The sequence below is a fragment of the Scyliorhinus torazame genome, chromosome 5 (assembly GCF_047496885.1).
Source record: "Scyliorhinus torazame isolate Kashiwa2021f chromosome 5, sScyTor2.1, whole genome shotgun sequence".
NCBI classification, from domain to species: Eukaryota; Metazoa; Chordata; class Chondrichthyes; order Carcharhiniformes; family Scyliorhinidae; genus Scyliorhinus; species Scyliorhinus torazame.
Window position 1 is genome coordinate 208035854 of NC_092711.1, and position 27433 is coordinate 208063286.

The 27433-nt window shown below is 46.4% G+C and overlaps 1 protein-coding gene across 2 annotated transcripts in view; it reads left to right on the plus strand.

Annotated features, from left to right (window-relative positions):
• LOC140420913 (sodium- and chloride-dependent neutral and basic amino acid transporter B(0+)-like) overlaps positions 1 to 27433 on the plus strand; it is a 68840-nt gene that overhangs the window by 36314 nt on the left and 5093 nt on the right. The window contains exons 6-11 of one of the 2 annotated variants that reach the window (XM_072505059.1): positions 1688 to 1820; positions 4143 to 4283; positions 5829 to 6057; positions 7812 to 7937; positions 9319 to 9437; positions 27135 to 27234. In XM_072505059.1, coding sequence (XP_072361160.1) covers positions 1688 to 1820; positions 4143 to 4283; positions 5829 to 6057; positions 7812 to 7937; positions 9319 to 9437; positions 27135 to 27234 — 848 coding nt within the window. The remainder of the gene's footprint in view (positions 1 to 1687; positions 1821 to 4142; positions 4284 to 5828; positions 6058 to 7811; positions 7938 to 9318; positions 9438 to 27134; positions 27235 to 27433) is intronic. The other variant, XM_072505060.1, reaches the window with a different exon arrangement.

Below are 27433 nucleotides of genomic sequence, written 5' to 3' on the forward strand. Positions count from 1 at the left end.
GAGGCTGCGGAGAATCCAGCCCTCTAAGTGTGGCCTAAACTGGTGAGAAACTCCCCAGGGCCCCAAAAAGTGACCAAGTGTCACTAAATAGCGGTGGGGAATTCGCCGGCACAGTCGGCTGGAAACTCCCTGAAAAACCGGCCACAAATTAATTTAAAATGTTTTGCGAGAATCGTGCCCTTAGGGTGTGGGGGAAGGATGTAGGATAATGTAAACAGTATTTATTGAATCAGAGACTTGTAGAAAATGCAGTACAAATGGTTAATGTTAACATCATCAATGATAAAGGATCACATGACAACAAAGCGTGGAGAGATAATTCTATGTAAAGCCTTGTGCAAAGTCTGCCTTAAATAGTAAACAGTTAGCCATCTTTAATAAAACATAGACTTCACTAACAGTATCATCTTGCACATTATCTGTAAGTTCAAGACCATGACTACCACATATAAGATCCAAAAAAAAACACACTTGAGGAAGTGAGTTCCACATTCTCACCAATCTTTGGGTAAAGTTTCTTTTCAATTCCCGATTGGATTCCTGAGTGACTGTCTTATATTGATGACCACTGGTTATGTTCTTCCCCTTGAAAGGAAACAGTCTCTCTGTATGTGCTCCATCAAAATCTTCTGTAATTTTAAAGAATTCAACTTTGGGTGGCACGGTGGCACAGTGGTTAGCACTGCTGCCTCACAGCGCCAGAGACCCAGGTTCGCTTCTGACCTCGGGTGGCTGTGTGGAGTTTGCACATTCTTCCCGCGTCTGCGTGGGTTTCCTCCGGGTGTTACATTTTCTCCCACAGTCCAAAGATGTGCAGGTTAGGTGGATTGACTATGCTAAATTGCTCTTAGGTGGGATTAAGGGTATATGGTGGGGGGTTGGGCCTGGGTTGGGTGCTCTTTCAGAGGGTTGGTGTAGACTGAATGTGCCGAATGGCCTCCTTCTGCACTGAAGGGATTCTATGATTCTAGATCACCCCTCAGCCTTCCAGAAAAGAGGCCCAGCCTGTCAATCCTTTCCTGATATGTATGCCCAAGCATTTCTCATAATGTAAATCTACTCTGCACTTTCTCCAGAGCCTATGGGTGGGATCTTCCGGCTGTTCACGCCGCTGGGATCTAATGGTCCCGCCAACTGCGCAGCCCCGCCACAGGTTTCCCGGCAGCATGGGTGGATTAAATGGGAAATTCCATTGGCAGTGACGTGACCAAAAGATCCCACCACTGGCCTATGGCGGCTGCCTCTTGGCACCTAGAAAAACGCCACGGGAGGCCACGGAATCTTGCCCTATCTATCCTTTTTATGATATGGTGACCAGACTGCATGAGGTGTTCTAAGTATGGAACTAAATGTTCAATCCAGTTTTAGCATAATGTACTGAGTTTACAATTCTATTCCACGAGTACTTCCTTTGCTTTGTTTACGGTTTTGTTAACTTGCGTCACAACATTTAGTGATCAAATAATTATCAGATTATTGACTAATACATGCTATATGAGCACATACAGAATTGATGGCCAGTAAAAGACCAGTTAGTCCATCAATTCTATCCCAAATACATGACGACTGGAGCATCAGAATCGCCAAAGGTCCACATTGCCCACTATGTCTATATGTGTTTCATGTACCAGTAAGAATGTTAATGAATATTGTCCTTACGTGAGATGTTTCCTGTTGTTTTATTCAGTAAAGTGGCTTTGAACCGCAGCAGTTCAGTGGATGAGACTGGGGAGATAGTCTGGTATTTGGCCCTCTGTCTGCTTCTGGCCTGGCTGATTGTTGGGGCAGCGTTATCGAAAGGAATCAAATCTTCAGGAAAGGTAAAATGATTGGTAATAACGTGCAGGATCTTGCTTTAAAATCTATACAATTTTAAAATATCTTTCAAGTAAGTTAGTTTATAACATAAGTGATGTTAATAGCTTTTTGTTCAGGAGTATTGGGAATCCACAGCGCACAAGGAACACCAGCGTGGATAATATCTGAAGATCTTGCTAATAAGAGCAGCAGCAGTCTCCAAAACTGACCATAGCTGTTACAATGTCGGAGTGATTGAGGCCAATCAGTCTATATAGTTATAGTATCTAACTATCCCCTAAATGATTTCAGACTTTCCATTCCCCTACCAAGAAGATCATTCCAGCTACTAATCTGCATGAAGAAATGCTCCTTAAATCACGCCTGCTGTTGCAGATTGTCAGATTTTTGTATACGTCTCTTTGTCTAACAACAAAAAAGAACTGACTAAAAACAAAATACTGAAAACCTGAAATAAAAACAGTCGATACTCTGCAGACAGGACAGCAGTTTTGGAGACAGAAACAGAGTTGGCATTTCAAATCAAATGCCTATTGTCGGAACTGGGAAAAGTCAGAGAAACAACAAACTTTAAGTAGGTAGGGGAGAGAGGAGGGGAAAATAATGAGAGTGAAAGGTTTGTGATGAGCTGGGAGCAGTGTGGGGGGAGGTGATTTATATAGCAAAGGGATGATGGTGCAAAACAGAGGGGGTAACGGGACAAGGAAAGAGAACAACTGTAAGCAGCATCAGCATGGAGTGGGATTTCTGGATTAGTTATTGGGGCTGGCTGTTTATAATGCCATGTAATGGTTGATAACTGCTTACAACAGAAGACTCCCTGAGAGACAGCAGAAATGCTTTAGAAATGTCCTCAATTAACCCCTGAAGAGGTCAAATAAATCTGCTGACTCATGGCTTGTGACCCTTGGTTTGTGACTGGCTAAAATGGCGATGGTTCATTTGAGAAGACACTAAACATATCGAGAGAATTCATCAGAAACATTCAAAGGTGAAGTTGAGGCGTCAGAGGGAGTGTACAAACCTCATGCATGGCAGAGTCTGCAGCTTGCAAGTTGGACTTAGCAACCACCTCAGGACCCATCGACCAGGAATGGAAACAAGTCATTGTTGATTCTGGAGGACTGCCTAATCAGAAGAAATGCCATGACAATTGGGACTGTAATAAAAGCTCCAGATTTTCAAACGATACCAAACTAGGAACAGCTACAGAGAACACAAAACAAGGCAATCAAATGCAGTACTACCTGGTAATTGGGTTCATTCATTGTAGGCAAATCGAAAACCAGACTGGGAAAGGATGATAAAGTGATGGCAGCAAAAGCTGAATGGTATCACTGTATAAGAGGGAATCTGGAAATATTGTTGGCCAGAAGTCTGAGACCATCAGTGCTTTGTATAGTGGCAGGAGAGAGGATGAACAGAGTACCGATCTCGGGAAGTGACTCAAGAGGTTTTTTTTTAAAGAGTTGACGCAGCCAAATCAGGCAGTTTGGGAATGGGGTTGGGAATTGGGAGCCACTGGCTATTTTTAAAGGGCTTCTGAGTCAACATGACTCGGAGGAAACTCCAGCCCATTAACTCACTTGCTCTCACCACAGATGCTGCCAAACCTTCTGAGTATTTGAACATTTTCTGTTTATTATTTCAAAATCCTCAAAGGTCGACACAAAATAAATATCAATAGGACTGAAGTTTAACTTTGGCAGTGACAAAAAGGCAACTTATTATCTGCCTAACTTAACTTTCCATCATTTTAAAGGGCAGGGAAATCAGACTGGGGTGTATAATGGACTGTTGATTTAATATTGTCTATTTTCTGCTCATGTTAAACTTATATTTCACCCCTAATATGTTTTACATACTTCCATAGTCCCCAGTAAGAGGGTTAACCTGAAGTCTTAACCTTAGAGCAGAGATTTAGTTGCAACTACCTTACAAAGGGTGGTGAATGTATATGGGTGAACAGCTATGCGATACATTATAGACTATCGTAACAGAAAATTTGGGAGAATTCGAGAGGAGCTTGAAGAGTCCAATCAGGGAGAAAGATCATAACATGTTGCTCTTCTAAACCCTTGGCACGGATCAAATGGTCTTCTTTAGTTTGAATGTGTGTTGCAAGTAAATATTAATGTTATTAAATTCAGTTACAGTTCAAATTCAACTGCACAATGTTAAACATACCTTTTGTGAAGTTACTACTCTTCTATAGTCTACTGCTTTGATTACAATCCTATCAGTTTACCATTCAATTGGATTCAATGCTGTAAATGGTGTACCAGCAATACAGAAAAATCTAACAAGCTCCTCTCCATGGTCAGGTAGTTTATTTCACTGCGATATTCCCTTATGTGGTTCTGATCATACTCCTGATCCGAGGCCTTACCCTGGAGGGAGCCTATAAAGGAATTGAATTCTACATTGGAAGCCAGTCGGACATCTCCAAACTGGCTGATGCTGAGGTAATAATTAATTCCATTCACTTTTCTCAGTCAAACTGTTTTGCTTTTTTAAAAAGCTAGTAGTAAATCAATACCGTCAGGTATATATTTTATCAACATGTATTCATGTCAAGTCATTTTGACATGATGGTGGCAGGATGTAAAAAGTAACTTTTGGAACGAGATCCGACTGTAAGTTGGTTTCTATTACCCTCCAAGCATGGGCTTATGTCTTATGTTGGAAAGCTTTTTATAGGATTTTGAACTTTGATGCCTAGCTAGGTAGGGCATGACAAATTGAACTGTCCATCAGTTGTAGGAACCATCCTAAATTCATTATGTTGGTTTCAATGCCTGAAAACTAAACCTAGGGTGGGATTCTCTGATCCTGGGGCTGAGTGTTGACTCAGTCGTAAACGCTGGAGTGTTTTATGCCAGCATCAACAGGCCCCTAGGAGCAGCAATCCTACGCCACACAGGGGGCCAGCACCGTACTGGAGAGACTCACGCTACTCCAGCTGCCGATACCACCATCAGGACGGGCGCTGCGGGTCCGCGCATCGGCGCTATGGCTGGCGTGAGTTCGCACATGCGTGCTACGGCCGGTGCGAATTCATGCATGCGCATGGGTTGCCTTCTCCGTGCCGGCCCCGACGCAACATGGCAGAGAGCTACAGGGGCCCGGCATGGAGGAACTTAGGCCCCCACCAGGATAAGCCCGCCCACCGATCGGTTGGCCCCGATCGCGGGCCAGGGCACTGTGGAGGCCCCCTCCCGGGGTCGGCTCCCCCCCCCTCCCCCACCACCAGAACGCCCCCCCGCAACATCAATGCCAATGTCACGCCAGGTAGGACCATGCGTGAACGGCGCTAGCGGGACTCGGCCTATCTCGTCGGGCACTCAGTCCATCGCGCGTGGAGAATCACTGGGGGGGGGGGCCGTGTAGAGCAGCCCCCGACCAGCGCCACGCCGACCATGCCGGCGCCAATGGCGCCGATTCTCCGGTCACCGGTGGAGTCGCGTGAATCGTGACCCCCTGATTCTTCGACCCGGCGCGGGGTTGCAGAATCCCATCCCTAGTCTACAAGCCATGTCATGGGTCACTGCACAGGTAAATATGTCTTCCTTAACTGTTTGCTGCTTTCAATAAAGGAATGGAGACTGTGGCATTATGAGAAACGTACAGAACTGTAGGATTAATGTTACGTTCGAATCAACCACTAGAGGGGTCTAGCTGTAGAAATCTATAAAGCATCGATGATAAGCCTTCGACGAGTGAGTTAAGGAGAAGGCTAGAAGACAGACTGTAGGATAGTATGAGTAAGAGCAGAACATAGTTCTTGTATTAGTGTAGAGGTTGGTGAGATGAGTTGGATAGATGAGTGTAGATTGTATGATTATTGTCAATTGTTATATAGAAGTAAGGGTCGAATTCAATTAAGTAGTCAAATAAATTAGTTTTGTTTAATATAAAAGCTAGTTCCTCATGGCTATTATAGTTTTATCTATTGAATGCATTTAACTGAAATCATCCATTGTTGACAAGTTCTACGTTCTATTTATCAGGTCTGGAAAGATGCTGCAACGCAAATTTTTTATTCCATTGCAGTGTCTTTTGGAGGCTTAACAACACTGTCATCCTACAACAAATTCCACAACAACTGTTTCACAGACACCATCATTGTCTGTGTTGTTAACTGTGCTACAAGTGTGTTTGCTGGATTTGCCATCTTCTCCATCCTGGGACACATGGCTCATGTACAAGACAAGCTTGTTTCAGAGGTTGCGCAGTCAGGTAAATGCCAATTTTATTCACCATCTTCTGTTAAAATGTTTCTAAATTGAAGACTTGAGAGTGTCCTGGCCAATATTTGCAGTTTCATGGAACAATATGGAAAAAGTGGAATTGCAATCTCCGTGTCACAAGTAAAGATCGCCAAGTGACATGCAATTCAACTGGCATTGATATGTTCAGTCGCCACAAATAAATGGTCTTGCAAATTAGTTGGTACATGGTTCATCAATTCAACCTCATATGCCTGAGCCAACTGCTTTGTGCTGTGGGTATATAAGGTTTAGTCGACACATGAATGTGTTAACTCCTTCTGGGCATTGCCGCAATGCTGACCGAACCATTAAGTAATGACACATACCTTTCTCAAGGGCAGCAATGGATGGGCAATACATGCTCGCCTCGTCAGCAACACCCACATCCATAAAATAATTTTAAAAAGCTGGATTCACCGCATTGTGGCCACTGTTCTGCTCTGAATAAGTGAAAGTATTGACATCTTACAATGTAAGCAGAGCCACAGTGGTGTCTGAGAAGCCTCGAGATAAAGCTGACTTCCGTCTCCTCTTGCTGGTGCTTGCCCCCTAACAATGAGGGGGATTTGGAAGGGGAAGGTGAGTTTGCCCACAAGCCATGTTAATGTTTCGAGAACAGAAACTCCCAAAACGTGGGCTGGCGAGGAGCTGCAGATCTTGGGTGTCATGCTGCCTTGTGCCTCAGGTAGGAGAAGACAATGGAAAACTAACTCAAGAGGTGAGATTTTCCACTCCCCCCGCTGTCGGGACAATCCAGTCCCATTGCATACCAATGGACTTTTGGCTGGACCGCAGAATTCCCCGGTCCCACCATGGCGGGGCTCTGTGAGATTCTCTTCTCTGTCATTCACAATGTGAAAGGAGTGCATCTCAATTAGTCTTTCACAAGGAATTTAAAACTCTTGTATTTGTTCTGCATTCTGGAACTTCTCAAATGATAAATGTCACAAATAAAATTTGAGAGACTTGGAATTAGAATAGTTAGGTCGTTGCTTTTGACCGGCACAGAAATAATGTGCGGGATTCTCTGGCTGCCGACGCCGAAATCGTGTTGGCCGATCGGCTGGAGAATCCATGTTCACAACCAAATCAGGGGTGGCGCTACTTTCGCAATGCTCCGCTCCCTCCAAAGCACGCGCCATATCGACGGCCTCGGGACATTGCCTGAGGTCCACCTCCCGAAGCTTCGTCCCCGACCGGTCAAGTTCCCGTTGGCGTCGGTCGCATGTGATCTCATCCGTAGAGATCTCGGCATGGTGGCTGCGGACTTAGTCCAGCGCCGCCACAGTCTGTGGAGGGCCAATCCGCGGGCAGGGGGCTTTCCCATGGGCTGGGGGCACCGTTGGTCCGGGGCGCATGGGCCGGCCAGGCCGGATCCACAAGCGGCCAGCGCCATGTTGGACAGCGCCACCGCAGCAGGCTGCCGCCGTGCGCATGCGCCGTCATGGACCCGGCAATTCTCCCGACCGTATCGGGTGCTCTATGCTGCCTTGATGCTAGCCCCCAGCTAAACAGAGGATGGGTGGCCACTTTAAGCCATTTTTTCTGTCGGCGTGGGGACATAGCCTCAAAATCAGAGAATGCAGCCCACTGGGTCAAAGGTCCTTTTTTGTGCTGTAAACCTCCATGACTTTATGACTTGTTTATCCCACATAAATAAATTGCCTCAGTTTATCCTACTTTCCTTTTCATTGTTCAGTTTAAATTCTAACCACTGTTTAGGTTTCGGTTTGGCTTTCATCACCTACCCTGAGGCCCTCACACAATTGCCAGTGGCACCTTTATGGTCCATTTTATTTTTCTTTATGCTGGTCACTCTGGGACTCGACAGCCAGTTTGCAACTATAGGTAAGTGCAACATTATTTCATTTCAGCAGTCTCTTTCTATTTTGATAAAAGTAGTCATGTAATTTGTTGAGTTTTGCAGTATCATTGTGATGAGGAGTAACTCAACCCTTTGAGCCATCTTCTTGATGAAACATAAAACCAAGGCCTCATTTGCCCGCTTGGATGGAAACAAAACATCCCACAGCACAAAGGGCGAGTTCCTACCTGTGGCCTGATAAATACTGATCACTGAATCATCATCACAAATTAATTGGTCACCATCTCATTGCTGTTTATGGGAAATGTGTGGTGCACCCATTGTCTGCTACCTATCCAATCATGAACTTACACTTCATTGGCAGTGAAGCTCTTCAGGATATGCTGAGGTCTGTTACGCACACCCTGGACAAGTACGTGGTCAATTTCAGCCCCATGTGCCACGGAGTCAAAACACAAATGAATTAACCAATAACTCTTACAAAAATTCCCTAAGTCTTTGACCTTAGCTGTCCAATAATTACAGCCACCAGGTTTGAAAGTTAAAACACAATTACTGTTTACTTATAACAAGAATAATGCTTAAATATGCAGTAAATCAACGAAAAAACGTCAAACTACCTGCTACCCCCTTTTTACTCTTCCACCCTCTACCCACACACACACGACAGATAAACAAGAGGGGGAGGGAACGAGGTAAAATAATAAGGAAGAAGGTCAAAAGATAAGGGGCTGGTGCCGAAGCCGGTATGGGGCCCGTGGTGTTTCACAACCGGCAAATCGGTGTGAACCCGTCACCGGTTCCGTTACCGGTGAAGAGCTGGCACCGGAGGCGTGTGAAACGCCTGAGGATCTTGCCGGAAACATCCGGAGAATGGTTGGGTCCCGGGCCACGCATGTGCACGGCTGACGACCTGCAATGGTTGCGCTTCACAGCATGGCGCCAGCTATGCGCGACCCCAACCCGAGGGCCGGTGCAGACTCAATGGGCCGAAAGACCTCCTTCTGCACTGTACATTGATTCCTTTTCCTATGATGCTGGTCAATCTCTCTCATTGGTGCAGGTCCATCTGCAATTACCAGTTTAAATCACCACAGCCTTCTGTTTGAATTAAAGGCACAGGTTGTCTTAAAGATAGAGGTCCATAAATCATCCATGGATCTAAAATGTAACCGAAAAAATAAAAGAAAGGGGAAATAAGGGACTAAACAGGAGCAAACAGGAATGACCCTTATAGGTCGTGAAAAATGAATACAATTTTGACGGACTTTCTTTCTGTGGTGTACAGATGCTTGATTGGAGCAACCAATACCCTTCTGCCTTCAATGAAACATGGGTTTTCATTGGTTCCATTAAAAACTTGTCAGGTGCAATCGAAGTTCAATCTATTTTATCTTTCACCAGAAACAGTTACAACAAGCTTGCAGGATGCGTTCCCTGGACTTCTGCGAACAAAACAATATTATCTGGCCAGTGTCACTTGTTTCCTGATGTTTCTCTTTGGCCTGGTTTGTGTAACACAGGTAGGAAGTCCTCTATTGGATCATTAGATTTCTATCATAAGATTTCTGGGGATCTATTTAAGAGATTTCTTTCCCTCAAACTGCATGGATAGTGGGGTGCACATGGACAGGGGACTATGCCTGAGGTGAAATGTAGGCAAGGTGTAAAGTTAGGAATTTGGTTCACATGGGAATTCGGTGCACTGGGTCAAAGAGCTGCATCTTATCACTTTGGATTGGATTGGATTGGATTGGATTTGTTTATTGTCACGTGTACCGAGGTACAGTGAAAAGTATTTTTCTGCGAGCAGCTCGACAGATCATTAAGTACATGAGAAGAAAAGGGAATAAAAGAAAATACATAATAGGGTAACACAACATATACAATGTAACTACAAAAGTACTGGCATCGGATGAAGCATACAGGGTGTAGTGTTAATGAAATCAGTCCATAAGAGGGTCATTTAGGAGTCTGGGGACTCCTCTGGTGACTTTTCTATCATTAATTGGGAGTTTGTGAGTTTTTCTTGCCAAAGCTAGAAAACCGCAAGTTTCTATTCTATTGCTTTAGCCTTCGAATTTATTCACTAATTCATTACTGAAATAAATACATTTAGTGAGGTGTATTAGTACTCCTAAGTGCATTAATATTGATTATGTTTTATAGCGGTACCAAGGTCAACTGCTAAAATAAATGGCAGGGCTGTTAGAATGTCTGTCCTATGCAATGTGGGAACTCCAGGATGGTTGCGTCCTGGATAACCATTTTCAAAGGGAGTGTCATCAGTTGCAGCTACTTGAACGCAAGGATTTTGAACTTAAACAGCAGCAGTGCATCCGTGAGGCTGAGAACCATGTAGGTAGCATATTTACAGATTAGGTCACTTTGGAAATGAACATAGAACATAGAACAATACAGCGCAGTACAGGCCCTTCGGCCCACGATGTTGCACCGAAACAAAAGCCATCCAACCTACAATTAAGAATATGTAGGGAGAGGGTGGCATATGGCGAAGTGATTAGCACTGGGTCTGCAGCGCTGAGGACCCGGGTTTGAATCCCGGTCCTGGGTCACTGTCCGTGTGGAGTCTGCAAGTTCTCCCCATGTCTGCGTGGGTTTCACCACCACAACCTATTCTTTTCTGATTGGAGGACTGTGACTGCTTTTCTGATTGGAGGGCTGTGACTGCTTTTCTGATTGGAGGGCTGTGACTGCTTTTCTGATTGGAGGGCTGTGACTGCTTTTCTCATTGGAGGGCTGTGACTAGTGGTGTTCCGCAGGGATCAGTGCTGGGACCTTTGCTGTTTGTAGTATATATAAATGATTTGAGGAAAATGTAACTGGTCTGATTAGTAAGTTGGAGACGACACAAAGGTTGGTGGAATTGCAGATAGCGATAAGGACTGTCAGAGGTTACAGCAGGATTTAGATTGTTTGGAGACTTGGGCAGAGAGATGGCAGATGGAGTTTAATCCGGACAAATGTGAGGTAATGCATTTTGGATGGTCTAATGCAGGTAGGGAATATACAGTGAATGGTAGAACCCTCAAGAGTATTGAAAGTCAGAGAGATCTAGGTGTACAGATCCACAGGTCACTGAAAGGGGCAACACAGGTAGAGAAGGTAGTCAAGAAGGCATACGGTATGCTGCTTGCCTTCATTGGCCGGGGCATTGAGTATAAGAATTGGCAAGTCATGTTGCAGCTGTATAGAACCTTAGTTAGGCCACACTTGGAGTATAGTGTTCAATTCTGGTCGCCACACTACCAGAAGGATGTGGAGGCTTTAGAGAGGGTGCAGAAGAGATTTACCAGGATGTTGCCTGGTTTGGAGGGCATTAGCTATGAGGAGCGTTTGAATAAACTCGGTTTGTTCTCACTGGAACGACGGAGGTTGAGGGGCGACCTGATAGAGGTCTACAAAATTATGAGGGGCATAGACAGAGTGGATGGTCAGATGCTTTTTCCCAGGGTAGAGGGGTCAATTACTGGGGGGCATAGGTTTAAGGTGCGAGGGGCAAGGTTTAGAGGAGATATACGAGGCAAGTTTTTTACACAGAGGGTAGTGTGTGCCTGGAACTCGCTGCCGGAGGAGGTGGTGGAAGCAGGGACGATAGTGACATTCAAGGGGCATCTTGACAAATACATGAATAGGATGGGAATAGAGAGATACACGCCCAGGAAGTGTAGAAGATTTTAGTTTAGACGGGCTGCATGGTCGGCACAGGCTTGGAGGGCCGAAGGGCCTGTTCCTGTGCTGTACTTTTCTTTGTTCTTTGTTCTAACCCAAAAATGTGCAGGTTAGGTAGATTAGCCAAGCTAAATTGCCCCTTATTTAGAAAAATAATAATTGGGTATTCTAAATTTAAAAAAAAGAATATGTAGTGAATGAGGGAATGTAGGGAGGGAGGCAGTTGTAAAGGACCAGGCAGGTAGTACAGAAGACCCAGAGTGCATCCCTCTATCCTAATAGTATTCAGTTTTGAATACTGATGAGAGCAAGGGTTCATCAGGGGAAGATAGCTAGAGCCAACTCAATGGCATCGCAGGTGGTTCAAGTATAAGATGGGATCCAACAAAATCTCTGGACTAGCTACGGTGACAGGAGATTTGATAGGGGAGCGGATAGACATTTCTATGGCACAACATGATTCAGGGACGGTGCATTGCATCCCTGGTTCCAGCATCAAGATATCACTTAGCAGCTGCAGAGAATCCGGGGGGGGGAGGGGGGGCGGGGGGTAGGAGTATGTGGGGGGGGGAGGTTGAAGAGCCAGCATCTATGGTCCACATCAAAACAACGAGCTAGGTCGAAAGATGGATGTGATCAGACAATGAGATTTTAGGGAGTGAGGGAAAGCAGGACCTTCAAATTAGAAAGCTCTGGATCAGTCACTGTGCTACACACAAGTGAGGACAGGAATTGGAGGAGGAGAGAGGAGACAAATGAATGAGTGGCTGGAAAGTGGTGCAGGAGGGACCACCTTTAGTTTCTAGGGGCATATGGCCAGCTCTAGGAGAGATGGGACTATTACAGCAGGATGGGTTGCAACTTAACAGAGCAGGGACTGAGTTCCTATGAGGCATTTTGCTAGTGCTGTTGGGGAGGGTTTAAATTAGTTTGGCACAGGGATGAAGACTGGACGGTAATCTCAGTTGGGAGAAATTCATGACTGAAAATGGAAGGCAGGAAATTAGTGGATGAGTCTGGAACGCAGAAGAAACAAAGATTATAACTTGTAAAAGAGTTTGGCAGTGTTAAAGGGCTTCAATGCAAATAAAATGGACAAGCCCAGGGCACAGATAGAAATGTGGCAGTATGATATCATGGTTATTACAGAAACATGGCTTAAACAGGGACAGAAGAGGAAGCTCAACATTCCTGTTTCAGGTGACTAGAGAGGGGAATTAAAATGGAGGAGGGGATACCTTTGGCAATTTTAGTCAAAGAAATAATTACAGATACAGCAGGGATGATACGTTAGGAGGGTCATCAAATGATGCCATACGGATTGAGCTCGGGAACAAAATGGTCAGTCACATTATTGGGAGTGTATTATAGATCTGCAACAATCAGAGGGAGATAGAAGAGAAAATATGGATGCAAATCTCTGAGAAGTGTAGAAACAGGAGGGGAATGATAGGTAGCTATTATAACTGCCTCAGTGTGAACTGTGATAGTTTCAGCATGAAAGGAATTAAGGGAACAGAATTCTTGAGGTGCATTCAAGACAACATTTTTGGCCAATATATAACAAATCCAACTGGAGAGGGTACGGGTCTGGACTTAGTTTTAGGAAATTAAGCTGGGCAGGGGGAAGGAGTGACAGTGTGAGAGCATTTTGATGATAGTGATCACAGTCAATTTTAACACATTTATGGAAAAGGATACAAATAAAACAGGAGTTGCAGTTCTAAACTGGGGCAAGGTCATTTTTACTAAGCTGAGGAATGATTTAGCAAAAACTGACTCAAAACAGCAATTTGAAGGTAAATCAATGTCAGAGCAGTGAGGGGCACTGAAAGGAGAGATTCAAGCGATCCAGGGTAAAAACGTTCCCAAAAAGAAAAGGGCTGGGATGACCAAGTGTCGATTCCCCTGAATGCAAATGACAGCAAGAGAGCATGAAAGAATATTGGCAAGCAAAATCAAATGAACCCAAAACTGTTTTAAGTTCAGTGAGAGGATAACTAAGGAAAGAGTTGTTGTTGTTTTCTGTTTAGGAAAGAGTTGTTGTTTTCTGTTTCTACACTTAATCGTGCACAACGCAGACTCCCGTCTGTTCCTATAGTTAAGTTTTTCTGGGAACAGGTCGATACCGTGTCACCAGGGGTTTATAGCTTAATGGGCACCAATCCACATCATGGCTGACCAGGAGTCACTCCCGCTCAAGGAAAGAGAAGGACCCATAAAATAGCAAATAAGGTAACCTATGTGTCGAGGCAGAAGGTATTGGTATGGTTGTGAATGAATAATTCACATCAAGGGGGAAAACGCAGACACTGTAGTTGAGGAGAAGTAGGGAATGTGATAAACATAGGAAGTGATGAGTATGAGTGGGTTAGCATTCTTGAACATGAATAAATCACCATGGCTGGATGAAATATATTCCCAACTGTTAAAAGAGGATAGGGATGAAATAGCAGAAGGTCTGACCATCATTTTGAATTCTCACTGGATACAGGTGTGGTGCCAAAGGATTGGAGGTCTATTAATGTTGTATTTTTGTTTAAAAAGGGAACGCGGAATGGACCAAATAATTACAGGCCAGTCAGTCTATCCTCAGTAGTGGGCAAATTATTGGAATTCATTCTGAGAGACAGGATAAACTGTCACTTAGAAAGGCATGGATTAATCATCGATATTCAGCAAGGTTTTATTAAGGGACAGTCGTGTCTGACTAATTTGATTGAAGTTTGGTGGAAGTAACAAGGAGGATTTGAAGGAAATACAATTGATGTGGACAACATGGATTTTAGCAAGGCTTTTGATAAGGTCCTTCATGGAAGACAGGGTAGAAAAATAAAAGTCCATGGGATCTATGGGAATGTAACAAGCTGGTTAGAAAATTGACTCAATAGCCTGAATTGTTGTGGGGTGTTTTACTGAAACTGTGGGGGAAATTCTCCAGTCCACCAGGTGTGTGTTTCTCGCCGGTGCACCATTCACTGGTGGCAGGATTCTCTGTTCCCGCTGCTTGGCAATGGGATTTCCCATTGCAGCCATCCCAAGCTGTCAGGAAACCCGTGGGTGGGGTGTGCTGCCGGCGGGAATGGAGAATCCTGACGGCGGAGAATTCACCCCTGTAACTCATTAGGCCACATCTTGGGCTGGAGCCTCCGTTCTGGAGACTAAGTGCTGGTGCCGGTGTAGAATCGTGGGAACTGCACATTCTGCTAGTTGCCAACCCGGAGAAATTCATGTCAAGCAAATTGGCCAGTACACAGCCCACATGGGGCCCACCTGAGTCCTGGCACCATGGGTACTTGATTGGCTGATGTTGGGATTCACATTCAGGGCCTGACAAGCTGGAGCAGTTTTTGAGTGCTCCACATACTACGGACTATCATTTCAGCCAAGAAGATGGATGCGCGAAGACCAGCAATAAGGTTCCTGGAGTCGGAGATTGACCGAATGCTGGAAGCCATTGAGGAGAGGAGGGAAACCCTCTTCCCCAGGGTGGGGCAGAGACTCAGTTCCGTGAACCTGAACAAGGCCTGGGAAGAGGTGGCAGAGGCTGTGAGGGCTGCCAGCCTTGCCAAGAGGACCGGCACATAATACCATAAGATGATGAACAACCGCCTTAGGGCAGCTCTGCTGAATAACCACCTGTGTGCCCCTGGCATTATTCCCTTCCCTCACTCCTCACATCAGCCCCCAATCCCATAGAGGCCAACAACAACTCACCTGCCTGCATCACCTTTTATGAACCACCAACATATGTATTGAGCTCTTTGGCCAGGAACCTTACACACACATGCCACCGGCTACAAACGCCCCATAAAACTCGTGTCCCAATGTCACACTATGTCCTTTCTGTGTCCGCAAGATAAAAGGGTGGGAGGAGTCATCTCAGATATTCAGGTCCACACCCCTACTTGAGGAAAGGGACCTGCAACTCACTGAGAGAGGCTGAGCAAAGAGCAGTGCCTGCGGTAGAGTTCGGGATGCGTCAAACAATTAAGAGTCCAATGCAACACAGATATCCCTGTAGCAAGTGAGTCAACCCTCTCGCACAGATCAGTCCTTCCCAGGATCTCCCCCAAGTGTTTTGTTTTGTCGGATCAACATCAGACGAGGCTGGGGCATCTGCCCCCCCCCCCCCCCCCCACCCGCCCCCAGGCAGACTCTCGGAATACCCCAGAGCATGACTCAGGGGAAGCCACTGATGTCTCAGCACTGCTTTCACCTGCACCATCTACCTTCACAGACCCTATCAACTCGGTGTGTAATGTTCTTGATCAGGCTCCTAGATCACCCTCTGGAGAGGGTCACACACATGTTTTAGCACATCAGGTGGAGGCAGGTATTCCTGAGGAAGCGGATGGTCAGAGGGCTGCCCAATTTCAGGGAGAAGCTGTCACTCAGACAGATATTGTGCTTTTGTAAAGTATGATCCCATCACTGTGCAGAAGAAAATCCAGAATATACCAGGAGGCGGTGTTGGTAACTTTCCAGCATCTGCAAATACTGCTGGTGCAGTCCAACTGCCTTCAGGCACAGGATATGATGCCGACGATGCTTGGCACCCAGGTCAACACTGAAAGGGAGGCGTCCTCGATGGAAGGCCTGGAGAAAGACATCAGAGCCATGTGCCAGGACGTCCAAGGCTTGGGGTACACTGAGCTGTCCATGGTTGAAGTGGAGGACAGGGTGGCCCAGTCACAGGTGGAAATGTTCCAGACGTACACAGACATGACTGCAGCGGACCATTGCTTGGCCCATTTGAAAAGAGTCATTGCTGAGGGCATCAAGAGCATTGGTCGGGTGCTGACTGATCTTAGCCAGGCACAGAGGGTCTTAACATCGTTCCAGTCGGGCATGACTGAAGCAGTGAGGAACATGACCCACTCTCAGAGTGCAATAGCTGAGGGCATTAAGACCATAGTTCAGAAAAGAGTGGTCCTGGCAGTGCCAGGTGACGGTGGCGCCTCCGGAGCTCACTTCAGCCTTACTTGTATCCCATGGAGTAGCCCGGGGTCAGCGAGCACGCCGAGGGAGGGGGACGTGAAGGGGCCCTTGACGGTGCCTCCAGCAGTGAAGGTGCTGGAAACCGCAGCCATTCTGAATCCCCCCACATGGCACTGGTATATCTCATGGGCAGCGGGCAGAACATGCAAACACATCATCATCTGTAACACCAGAAAATTGACTGGTGTCAAACATCCAGAGGAGGCCCGACAAGGGCATCGCAGGACAGAGGGCAGAACACAACACGCAGCAGGTTGCCTCTATGTCTGATGTACTGTCTTGAGTGATATCTAGAAGATGTGATAGGCCATGAAGGAGTAGGTTTGATGGCACAAAGTTGTCATGTGTAGAAGAAACATACTTATTGTAAATATTCACTATTCAAAACCAGTCCTATCTGCCTCCCACCTCTGTCTCATGGGTGTAAAGGGTGGGCTGGGGGTGGGTGTTGTGCGGCAGCCAGGTGGGCTGGGGGGGTGGAGTTACACCTTATGTAACATGGTTATACGTTAACCAAGAAGTGGCAGGGCATAGGGGCAGTAGTGTAAACCCGCCTTGTGTGTTAGCATCCCAAGTGAGTTAGCCCTAACCGTTCACCATGCCTACCAACCACCTCATCTGAACTCTCCTCAACAACGTATTTGAGCCCATGAGAAGGAATTGCAAGCATACATGCATGGATATGTGACCATTCAGTGGTATGTTACCTGAAGGACAGGAGTCAAACTTTGTCAGATAATGAAGTGCAGTGGAGCTAATCTCACAGCCAGCCGTCATCATCCTCCGTCCCATGGGCAACACCCTGTTGTGATGCTGGTATGACCCTCGGGGAGAGGAAGGCGGAGATGTGGTAGTGGGAAGGGGTGGAAGGCCAGTGAAAAGGTGGAGTGATGGACTGAGGGAGAGTGAAGGGGTGGAATTATTAAGGGAACAGGAAGGAGTGGATAGACTAAGGGAGAGGGATGGGGTAGATGGACTAAGGTGGTGAAAATGGTTGAGTCTCAAGTGAAGGTGATTGTATGTGGTTAGAAGGATTAATGAAGGGGAGGGGGAAGAGTTGGGATATGGTGGCAGAGCTGCCGCTGGCCAAGCCTCCTTGTTGGTAAATTGGGAGGTGATGAGGTTGTCCCATGTGCGGCGGCTCTGGATCACACTTTTAAGTGGCTTGCTGTGCGAGCTCAGGCTCGACGCCCAGTACTTCTGGAAACCATCCTCATCCTCCTCGTCAGATGAGGTCTGGCATTATTCCTCTTCCTCCAGCATGTTGCCGCACTGCTGCACGATATTATGAGGGTTGCAGCAGAACACCATGTTGATTGAGACCCTCTGAGGACTATATTGGAGTGCCCCACCAGACCAGGAATCAGAAATGCATCTTCAGCACACCGATGCACCGCATGAGGAAATCAGACCACCCAGAGGAAACCGACGCCTGCCAATGAAGAATCCAGCCCATTGAGTACTGTGTGCAGTTCTGATCACCTCATTACAGAAAGGATGTAATTGCATCAGAGAGTGTTCAGAGGAGATTTACGAGGATTTTGCCAGGACTGGAAAAATGCACCCTTGATGAAATATTGAATGGACTGTTCATTGGATCAGAGCTGGCTTGAGATGTAAAACATTGTGACGGCCTCAATAGGGTGGATGGGAAGGGCCCATTTCCCTTAGGAGAGAGCTCAGTGACTCGGGGGCGCATAGATTTAAAGCGATTGGTAGAAAGATTAGAGGACATAGGAGGAACATTTTATTTTATCCAAGAGGTTTGTGGGGTCTGAATTTCACTGCCTGAAAGAGTAGTAAAGGCAGAACCCTCCAACTCATTTATAAAGGTCTGTGTGTAGTTTTCAGGTTCTCCCCATGTCTGCGTGGGTTCCTCCGGGTACTCTGGTTTTCTTCCAGAAACCAAAGGTGTGCAGGTTAGGTGGATTGGCCATGCTACAATTGCCTCTCAGTGTTCATAGATGCGTGGGTTAGGTGGGGTTAGTGGGGTAGGGCAGGGATAATGGCCGAGGTAGGGCGCTCTTTCACAGGGTCGCTGCAGACCCGATGTGATAAATGGCCTCCTTCTGCACTGTAGAGATTCTATGGTATGGTTCAAATGTGCCGTAACCTGCAGGACTGAGAACTAGATGTTGGAAAGTGGGAGTTAGGCTCCGTGGCTCATCTTTCGGACGATGTAGACACGATGGGCTAAGTGGCCTCTTTCTGTGCCATAAATATTTATAGATTCTATTATTCTGATTATTCTATCTCTGTGACTAGTTGTTATAATGGGCATGATCTAACCAAGTCCATTCTGGGCGGGAATCGAGGGGCTGCTATCTACAGCACTATGGGGTTGTTTTGAGCCTCAATGGGGAGCCCCCTACTGAGGGCGCATTTAGCTGCATTTCCTGCAGTGAGGAACTCCGAGCAGAGCTCCTCAAAGGAAGAGATCGGCACGCCAACCCAACCTCCCGGCACGGCCCCTGGACCCCCAACTCACCTGATGGGGGGTTCTCGAGTCTCCCGCACCCCACCTCATATGGCACGGCATTCCTAGGCCCGATTCCAGGTGTGGGCAAAATGCCACCTGGACACCTTGGCACTGCCAGCTTGCCACCCTTGCAGTGCCCCTGTGAGTCTGGCAGTGGCACCTGGGCACACTTGCTGTGCCAGGCTGGCACCAGCCTTGCACTGGCACCAGGCTTGCATTGTCAGAGTGCCTTGGTGATTCTGCCAGGATGCCAGGCTGGCAGTGCCAAGATGCCCAGGTGGCATCATTAGTGCCAGTATGGTCCCCTGTCCAGATCACAGGCGCCTCCGATCGCCTAGCAGACTCTCCAAATGCCGTTTCGCCTGGTCCCCTTTTGTCAGGACCAGTGTTGAATGTTGCCCGGCTGGGGTCTCCTTGGCAAGAACGGTAGATCCCGGGCACTGGTTCAATCTGGCGTCGACGGAATTAACTGAGTTTTTAAACTCACTTAACTCTGCAACTCTGGGCCCCACCAATTGTGGGCGGGAACCAGATTGTGTCATCGCACGAGATTTTGTTACAGTCGAGAATCCCGGGAGAGGCCTCTCGTGGGATCTCCGGCCACATCCTGTTCTGATGGGGCTCCCCATCTGACATATTGAGCTCAGGATCGCTGCTCCTGGGGGCCTGTTGACGCCGTTGTAAAATGCGACGGCATTTACGACGGCATCAACACTCCGCCTCAGGATCAGAGAATCCCGTCCCAGGTCTTCATAGAATACAGGAATTTTACAGAACAGAGGGAGCTATTTTTAAAAACTTTTTCCTGAATCTAGGTGTCACTGAGAGGCCAGCATTTATTGCTGATCTCTATTTTCCCTTCAGAAGATGGTGGTGCGCCGCCTTCTGGGGCTGTTTAGCACAGGGCTAAATCGCTGGCTTTGAAGGCAGGCCAGCAGCATGGTTCAATTCCTGTAACAGCCTCCCCGAACAGGCGCCGGAATGTGGCGACTAGGGGATTTTCACAGTAACTTCATTGAAGCCTACTTGTGACAATAAGCGATTTTCATTCATTCATTTCATTTCATTATTGAAGTACCATTAGGGAGGGTGGTAAAAGAGGTGGGGTGTTGGCATTGTTAATTAGAGATAGTATAACAGAAAGGCAGTTTGAGGAGGATCTGCCTACTGAGGTAGCATGGGTTGAAATCAGAAATAGGAAAGCAATCACCTTGTTGAGAGTTTTTTTATAGGCCGCCCAAAAGCAGCAGAGATGTGGAGGAACAGATTGGGAAATAGATTTTGGAAAGGTGCAGAAGTCACAGGGTAGTAGTCATGGGCGACTTCAACTTCCCAAATATTGAGTGGAAACTCTTTAGATCAAATAATTTGGATGGGGTGGTGTTTGTGCAGCGTAACCAGGAAGCTTTTCTATATCAGCATGTAGATTGTCCGACCAGAGGGGAGGCCCTTTTGGATTTGGTACTTGGTAATGAACCAGGGCAAGTGATAGATGTGTTAGTGGGGGAGCATTTTGGAGATAGTGACCACAATTCTGTGACATTCACTTTAGTAATGGAGAGGGATATGTGCGTGCAACAGGGCAAGGTTTACAATTGGGGGAAGGGTAAATACAATGCTGTCAGACAAGAACTGACGTGCATAAGTTGGGAACAAAGGCTGTCAGGGAAGGACACAATTGAAATGTGGAACTTGTTCAAGGAACAGATACTATGTGTCCTTGATATGTATGTTCCTGTCAGGCAGGGAAGAGATGGTCGAGTGAGGGAACCATGGTTGACAAGAGAGGTTGAATGTCTTGTGAAGAGGAAGAAAGAGACTTATGTAAGGCTGAGGAAACAAGGTTCAGACAGGGCGTTGGAGGGACATAAGATAGCATGGAGGAAACTGAAGAAAGGGATTAGAAGAGCTAAGAGAGGGCATGACAAATCTTTGGCGGGTAGGATCAAGGAAAACCCCAAGGCGTTTTACACATATGTGAGAAATATGAGAATGACTAGAGCGAGGGTAGGTCCGATCAAGGACAGTACGGGAGATTGTGTAGAGTCTGAAGAGATAGGAGAGGTCTTGAACGAGTACTTTTCTTCAGTATTTACGAATGAGAGGGGCCATATTGTTGGAGAGGACAGTGTGAAACAGACTGGTAAGCTCGAGGAGATACTTGTTAGGAAGATGTATTGGGCATTTTGAAAAACTTGAGGATAGACAAGTCCCTCGGGCCTGATGGGATATATCTAAGGATTCTATGGGCAGCAACTGCTGCAGTGCATCTCATAGATGGTACACACGGCTGCCACTGCACTTTGATGATGGCGGAAGTGAATGTTTGTGGATGGGTGCCAGTTAAGTGAGCTGATTTGTCCAGGATGGTGTCAAGCTTCTTGAGTGTTGTTGGAGTTGCGTTCATCCAGACAAGTGGAGAGTATTCCCTCACAATCCTGACTTGTGCCTTACAGATTGCATAACTGCTTTGGGTGCATGGGGGTTGGCGGAGAGGAGCGGTGTGAGAAGATAGTGAATGTCTGCAGAATTCCCAGCTTTTGATCTGCTTTTTAAAAGAAATTCCATTTAAGTGGCAATTTAGCATGGTCAATCCAGTTGCCCTGCACATCTTTGGGTTGTGGGGGTGAACCCATGCAGACAAGGGGAGTATGTGCAAACTCCACATGGGAAGTGACCCAGGACAGGATCGAAAACGAGCCCTCAGCACCGTGAGGCAGCAGTGATAACCATTGCTGCACCGTACCACCCTGATCTGCGTTTTTAGCCAAAGTAAAGAGATGTGTGGTTCAGCTAGGTTTCTGGTGAATGGTAACCCCCAGAATGTTGGCAGAGGGGATGCTATTGAATGTCAAGAGGCGGTTGTTATATTCTCTCTGTGGATATAGCCATTGCCTGGCACTTGTGTGGCATGAATATTACTTCCCACTTATCAGCCCAAGCCTGAATGTTGTCAATTGTTTGGCTGCAGATAGACACGGATTGCTGGTATCTGAGGAGTAGCTCATGGAACTGAATACTGTACAATTGTCAGTGAAGAACTCCACTTTTGGCCTTTTAATGGAGGGAAGGTTATTGATTAAGTTTTTCAGTTAAAAGGTCAGAGTCTAGCTCAGTGTCTGATTGGCTGAAGCTGCCCCCACCCTAAATGCTGGGAAGCAGTTATCTGTCAGTCACCTGAGGCCTGTTTAGTGGCACAATGGTGCACTGTATTCTTCTATTTGAAGCTTAAATAGTGTGACTCATCTTGTTTAGTTGAGTTCTGAAGAAAAGACAGACAGAAAGTGCACTCAGCAAGTTTTGCGCAGGTGAAGGAGAGGTCCAGAGTGAATTCCGGGAAGCAGGGAGAAAACCAGGGAACACCCTGGGAAGATGGGTGACATAAAATCTTACTCCCAGGTTCCAGCGGCCTTCATTTTCAGGAGCGAGAGAGAGAGAGAGAGAGAACGGGGGGAGCAGCTAAGTGGTAGATATTCTGCTATTTTGAGTGATCCGACTTGGGGGGGGGGGGGGGGGAACTGAAAGTGACGTCACAGGATTGCTGTGACCTGATTGGCTGATAGGGAATCTGCACTAACTTTAAAAATTAAACATTGTTAAACTAATTCAACACAATTAATTAATTACATAATCATAATTTAGAGGGGTATCTAAGCCAGAGATCGGAGAGTACTGTATTTAGTATTCACATTTATAGTAGAAATCTAGTGCTAGGAAACATATAGTTAACAGTAACTTTTTTAAAAAAATATTTATTAATTTAATTTACTAATTAATGAATGCAATTTAAATTAGAGGAGTGCAGTGCTCTGACCGTGAGATGTGGCAGGTCCGGGAGGCTTCCAGCGTCTCAGGTGGCTACATCTGCAGAAAGTGCACCGAACTGGAGCTCCCCACAGACCGCATGGTTCGGTTGGAGCAGTAGTTGGATGCACTTAGGAGCATGCAGGTAGCGGAAAGCACCATAGATAGCAGTTATATAAATGTGGTCACACCCAAAGTGCAGGCAGCGAAATGGGTGACCACCAGAAGGGGCAGGCAGTCAGTACAGGAATCCCCTGTGGTTGGCCTCCTCGAACAGGTATACCCCTTTGGATACTGTCAGGTGGACTAGCCTATCAGGGGAGAACAGCAGCAGCCAGAGCAGTGGCACCACGGCTGGCTCTGATGTTCAACAGGGAGGGTCAAAGCGTAGAAGAGCAATCATCATAGGGGACCCTATAGTCAGAGGCACAGATAGGCGCATCTGTGGATGTGAAAGAGACTCCAGGATGGTATGTTGTCTCCCTAGTGCCAGGGTCCAGGATGTCTCAGAACGGGTAGCGGACATCCTGAAGGGAGAGGGCAAACAGGCAGAGGTCGTGGTAAATATTGGTACTAACGACATAGGCAGGAAGGGGGATGAGGTCCTGCAGCTGGAGTTCAGGCAGCTAGGCAGAAAGGTAAAAGACAGGATCTCAAGGGTTGTAATCTCGGGATTACTTCCTTTGCCACGTGCCAGTGAGGCTAGAAACAGGAAGGTAGAGCAGCTAAACACATGGCTAAACAGCTTGTGTTGGAGGGAGGGTTTCAGTTACCTAGACTACTGGGAGCTCTTCCGGGGCAGGTGTGACCTGTGTAAGAAGGACGGGTTGCATCTAAACTGGATAGGCATAAATAGCCTGGCCGTGAGGTTTACTGGTGTCACACGGGAGGGTTCAAACTAGTATGGCAGGGGATGGGTACCGAAGCAATAGGTCAGAAGATGAAAAAATTGAGGGAGAACTAGGAAATAGGGCCACTATGGCTCTGAGGAAGAGCAGACAGGTAGATGTTGCTGAAAACAGCGGGACTGGTGGCCTGAAGTGCATATGTTTTAATGCAAGAAGTATAACAGGGAAGGCAGTTGAACTTAGAGCGTGGATTAGTACTTGGAACTATGATGTTGTTGCCATTACAGAGACCTGGTTGAAGGAAGGACAGGATTCCAGGATTTAGAAATTTCAGGCGGGATTGAGGGGGAGGTGAAAGGGGTGGAGGAGTTGCGCTACTGGTTAGGGAGAATATCACAGCTGTACTGCGGGAGGACACCTCAGAGGGCAGCGAGGCTATATGGGTAGAGATCAGGAATAAGAAGGGTGCAGTCACAATGTTGGGGGTTTACTACAGGCCTCCCAACAGCCAGCGGGAGATAGAGGAGCAGATAGCTAGACAGATTTTGAAAAGGAGTAAAAGCAACAGGGTTGTTGTGATGGGCGACTTTAACCCCCAATATTGACTGGGACTCACTTAGTGTTAAATTGGGGGAAGGCTAATCATAACAATATTAGGCGGGAACTGAAGAACATAGATTGGGGGCAGATGTTTGATGGTAAATTAACATCTGACATGTGGGAGGTTTTCAAATGTCAGTTGAAAGGAATTCAGGGCCGGCATGTTCCTGTAAGGAAGGATAAATTTGGCAATTTTCACTATCCTTGGATAGCGAGGGATATTGTAGGCCTTGTCAAAAAGAAAAAGGAGGCATTTATCAGGGCTAGAAGGCTGGGTCGAAGCCTGTATGGAATATAAGGAAAGAACTTAAGCAAGGAGTCAGGAGGGCTAAAAGGGGTCACGAAAAGTCATTGGCAATTAGGGTTAAGGAAAATCCCAAGGCTTTTTACACGTACATAAAAAGCAAGAGGGTAGCCAGGGAAATGGTTGGCCCACTGATGGACTGGGGAGGGAATCTATGTGTGGAGCCAGAGGAAATGGGCGAGGTACTAAATTCCTTCACCAAAGAGAAGGAATTGGTAGATGTTGAGTCTGGAGAAGGGTGTGTAGATAGTATGGGTCACTTTGAGATCCAAAAAGACGAGGTGTTGGGTGTCTTGAAAAATAATAAGGTAGATAAGTCCCCAGGGCCTGATGGGATCTACCCCAGAATACTGAAGGAGGCAAGAGAGGAAATGTTTGAGGCCTTGACAGAAATCTTTGGATCCTCACTGTCTTCAGGTGATGTCCTGGAGGACTGGAGAATAGCCAATGTTGTTCCTTTGTTTAAGGAGGGTAGCAAGGATAATCCAGGGAACTACAGGCTGGTGAGCCTTACGTCAGTGGTAGGGAAATTACTGGAGAGAATTCTTCGAGACAGGATCTACTCCCATTTGGAAGCAAGGGGCCGTATTCGCGAGAGGCAGCACAGTTTTGCGAAGGGGAGGTCGTGTCTCACTAACTTGATAGAGTTTTTCGAGGAGGTCACAAAGATGATTGATGCAGGTAGGGCAGTGGACGTTGTCTATATGGACTTCAGTAAGGCCTTTGACAAGGCAGACTGGTACAAAAGGTGAAGTCACACGGGATCAGAGGTGAGCTGGCAAGATGGATACAGAACTGGCTAGGTCACAGAAGGCAGAGAGTAGCAATGGAAGGGTGCTTTTCTGACTGGAAGGCTGTGACTAGTGGTGTTCAGCAGAGATCAATGTTGGGACCTTTGCTGTTTGTCGTATATATAAATGATTTGGAGGAAAATGTAACTGGTCTAATTGGTAAGTTTGCGGACGACACAAAGGTTGGTGGAATTGCGGATAGCGATGAGGACTGTCAGAGGACACAGCAGGATTTAGATCATTTGGAGACTTGGGCAGAGAGATGGCAGGTGGAGTTTATTCCGGACAAATATGAGGTAATGCATTTGGAAGGTCTAATACAGGTAGGGAATATACAGTGAATGGTAGAACCCTCAAGAGTATTGACAGTCAGAGATATCTGGGTGTACAGGTCCACAGATCACTGAAAGGGGCAACACAGGTGGAGAAGGTAGTCAAGAAGGCATACGGCATGCTCGCCTTCATTGGCCGGATTATTGAGTATAAAAATTGGTGAGTCATGTTGCAGCTGTATAGAACCTTAGTTAGGCCGCACTTGAGAGTATAGTGTTCAGTTCTGGTTGCCACACTACCAGAAGGATGTGGAGGCTTTAGAGAGGGTGCAGAAGAGATTTACCAGGATCTTGCCTGCTTTGGAGGGCATTAGTTATGAGGAGCGTTTGAATAAACTTGGTTTATTCTCACTGGAATGAAGGAGGTTGAGGGGCGACCTGATAGAGGTCTATAAAATTATGAGGGGCATAGACAGAGTGGATAGTCAGAGACCTTTTCCCAGGGTACAGGGCTCAATTACTAGGGGGCATAGGTTTAAGGTGCGAGGGGCAAGGTTCAGAGGAGATGTACGAGGCAAGTTTTTTTTACACAGAGGGTAGTGGGTGTCTGGAACTCGCTGCCGGAGGAGGTGGTGGAAGCAGGGACGATAGTGATGTTTAAGGGGCATCTTGACAAATACATGAATAGGATGGGAATAGAGGGATACGGACCCAGGAAGGGTAGAAGATTTTAGTTTAGACGTGCAGCATGGTCGGTGTAGGCATGGAGGGCCGAAGGGCCTGTTCCTGTGCTGTACTTTTCTTTGTTCTTTGTTTGTTTGTCAGTAAGGTCAAATGGCCTACTTCTGCTCCTATTTTCTATGTTCCCATGATCTGTTGGCTTTGGGCGGTGTTGTCAGTGGCTCAGTTGGTAGCACTCTCTCCTCTGAGTCAAACTATTTTGGTTTGGGTCCCACTCCAGGCCTTGAGCACTGTAATCTCGGCTGACACTTCAGTGCGGTACTGAAGGAGTGCTGTTGGAAAGCCATCTTTGGATTAGATATTAAATCAAGGCCCAGTCTGTTCTCTCAGGTAAAACCGGAAAAATTCCGTGGCACTATTTTGAAGAACAGGGGAGTTATCCTTGGGGTTTTGACCAATATTGTTTGTAATGTCGATTGAGGAAGAAAAACTAGTTCAAATCAAAACCAGCAAAGAAAAGGGGAACAAAATGGTGACAGCGGTTACAGTCTAAAATTGTTGAATTCAATGTTGAATCTCGAGAAGGCTGTAAAGTGCCTGATCAAAAGGTGAGATGCTGATCCGCAAGTTGAACTTCATTGGAACACAAGGTGTGATTCATTTGTAATGAACTATAAGTGTTCAGTTTAGATATTATAAAATGCTGTATTTTGAGCAGTCTTTTTTTCCCTCTCATTATCTTCTCAGGCTGGGATTTACTGGGTGAATTTAATTGATAATTTCTGTGCTGGTTGGGGCCTCCTTATAACTGGTGGTCTGGAGTTCATCGGCATCAGCTGGATCTATGGTAAGCAGAACAGAAACATATTGGAACCCATAAATGGTCTAAATATTTCTCCAAAAGAAACGTACAAATTATCCTCTGATCTTTACCATCCTTCATTTCAAAGATAGCTGAGAAAATCAATTTTTCTTTACTTGTCAAATAAGCTAATCCATAAAGCTGCAACAGCCAGATCCTGTTTGAAATACTTACTCTGATTTAA